Source organism: Sinocyclocheilus rhinocerous, unplaced genomic scaffold (genome assembly GCF_001515625.1).
Source record: "Sinocyclocheilus rhinocerous isolate Xijiao unplaced genomic scaffold, SAMN03320098_v1.1 scaffold945, whole genome shotgun sequence".
Taxonomy (NCBI): domain Eukaryota; kingdom Metazoa; phylum Chordata; class Actinopteri; order Cypriniformes; family Cyprinidae; genus Sinocyclocheilus; species Sinocyclocheilus rhinocerous.
This window is the reverse complement of record NW_015629570.1, coordinates 183178-185913: the sequence shown is the minus strand read 5'-3', so window position 1 is coordinate 185913 and position 2736 is coordinate 183178. Positions and strand designations below refer to the sequence as shown.

Genomic DNA, 2736 nt, shown 5'->3' with positions numbered 1-2736 from the left:
GCACTAAAACACATACGGGCTTCCCTTCACAAGCCATAAAGCTTCACAGAACACTTCCCTCCTCCTAGAAAAGGACATTAAATACTATTCAACCTTTTTCCCCATAAAAGAGAGGTTTGATACCTAGAAGGTGCACCTGAGGCCGTTTATGTAACATTGAAGTGCATTACTCTCTCTCTCTCTCTCTCTCTCTCTCTCTCAGGAAGTAATGAAAGCTAAGTGTCCCCCTGGCGATCCTCTCTAGCTAAAGAGAAACCTCTCTCTGCGGGACCTTTCAAAGGCTACTGCAAATGTTAGCTCCCTCGGGACCGTCCCGAGCCGGCCGTTTGCCGCACTGCTGACAATGGCCAAGAGCCCTCATTTGCTTACTGAAGTAAACAAGTTCAGCCGCTTCGTGTGCCTGAACGTTTCTGACAAAGGCAAGCGTAGCAATGCTAACATCTTTTAATTGGTGTTTGCTAAGTTAAGCGTCACCTTTGTTGCTAATACTTGGGGTTAGAGATCTGAACAAACCCTTAAACTGATTTATTAAACTTTGATTTGACTTAACACAATTTGTGCTAAGTACATAAATGATACCTCAGATCATGCTGATTTTTGAAGAAAGGCTTGCTATTACTAGTGATCATACTTAAAGCATAGGCTACTGCATGTTAAAATCTAGTTTCTACATAGTTTACTTAGAATTATATAACGATAACAAATATGATTACAAGCTAATAAAGTTAGAAGTGCTTTAATTGAGAAATATTTAGAACTATTTTGTTTTAGAGACCATCTTGAAATGTATACTGCCACTTATTGATGTGGATGTAGCATCATGCAAAAGCACTACTCTTACCAAGTGTAGAAAAGATTAATTTAATAATGTTTACAATGTAATAATGTTTACATATATATTACGGTTATTACAATTAACTAAAATAATTAAAAAACATTTAATAATATAACATAAAATATTTAAAAAGTGCTTCTTTTTAAAGCAACATTTCTTGTTTCTAGTTTGTTTAACATGGTATACTAGAACAACTAAAACTTAAAAATTATTTTAAACTATATAATTTAAACTGTAGAATATAATTTAAAAATAGACATTAAAAATATATATATACTTTTTTATAAACATAAAAATTATTTTTATTTATTATTTCCATTTTGTTTAACCTGATGTACTAAAATAAATAAATCTAAATAAAAAAATATTATAAACTAAATTAACATATTCAAAAAACACAAAAAGTACAAAAATACACAACAACATTACTAAAACTAACAAATTAAAATGAAAACGGGAAATCTGAAAAAAAAAATGTAATTAATAAAAAAAATGTTATTCAAAATATTAATAAAAACTACAATAGTAGTGTGTGTGTACTGTATATGTACAGTATATGTGTGTATGCATGGCCTTTATGAGTCTATTTTGAATGACACTAGTTTCGGCTGAGCAAATCGCATGCATGTCGAATTGATCAGCCTATAAACAGGACGTTCTTTGTTTCACTCTATCATGACTAATAGGCAGCTGTATCTCAGATAATAATGGACTGAAGCATGTGGTTCTAAACGTGGTGAAAAACATGGACAACTAAAGTCAAGATGTGCAATTTATGCAGCACAAGCAGCACCAAACAAATTGCAAACTGTTTGACGTCCCAACTAGGCCGGAAAAAGATAAATTGGCTCAACCAAACATACTTGTTCAGCCAAAGAATGGTATATGGTACAGTAAATTCAATCCTAAAAAATTATGTGACCATACATATCAAAAGACTGGTGGAGAGGTTATTTCTTTATCTGTATTGACAGAATCCATGGTAACTGTGTTCACGAAGGTCCTGTGCAAGACTGTGACTAGCCGAACAGTAGTTTGCTTCTGTCAGCATCTCTGCTGCTTTAGTCTGTGATTGTAAGACCTGAGTAAACACACACACACACACACACACACACAAAGTAAGCAAACACACTCACTTAAACACAGTTAACAGATCCAGGGTGGTAATTACAGAAGTTACTGGCTTCACAAAAAGCAGAAAGAAAGTGTAGAAAATATGATGAATAAAGAGCAAAAGGTATAAGCAAGATAGTGAGTGAAGAAACTGGACAGAGATGAAAGGAATACAAGAGAGCGAGTCATAGCTGCAAAGGTGTGATGGAAAGCAGATGTGTGTCTTTCTGTTCATAAAAAGGGGGATAGGATGGAGAAAAACAAAAGAAATAGAGGAAGAGTACATGGACATGTTTAGCACCCTACACGTACAAGGCAGTGACCAAATATATTATTAACTCAGTGGGAATTATGAGAAACGTAAACCTCTCCATATCTCAAAGGTGTCCAAACAGGGAAAAAAAACGAATAAATAATTTGTTAATAAAAAATAAAAAAAACACTGACAAAAGAGAAAAATATATATATTTTTTTGCATTGTACTGTGAAGTGAGCCATTAGCCATGATTGTCAAGAAATCGAAGACTCTTGGTCATGTCGAAAGAAAGTAAACATTCCATTACCATGATTAGCAATGTGTAACCTTGAGTCTAGCTTAACCTTTGCCACTGTCCCTCAACTGAAGTCAATGCCTTAGTACAGAACTACTCATTAACCCATTTGGACTGATACAACACAAACAAAACAATTTATTTTAGAAAGAAATTAACCATTGTAACACACGTACATCACGGAGACATCTATTTGACGTCTGCAAGACATTTGTGTCAGAGTGTTTGCTCATCTGC

At 34.1% G+C, this 2736-nt stretch overlaps 1 protein-coding gene across 1 annotated transcript in view; it reads left to right on the top strand.

The window, feature by feature from the left end:
* Positions 1-343: 343 nt before the first annotated feature.
* Positions 344-2736, top strand: part of aox6 (aldehyde oxidase 6) — a 26318-nt gene continuing 23925 nt past the window's right edge. The window contains exon 1 of the mRNA XM_016551439.1: positions 344-419. Within this exon, the coding sequence (XP_016406925.1) occupies positions 344-419 (76 nt within the window). The remainder of the gene's footprint in view (positions 420-2736) is intronic.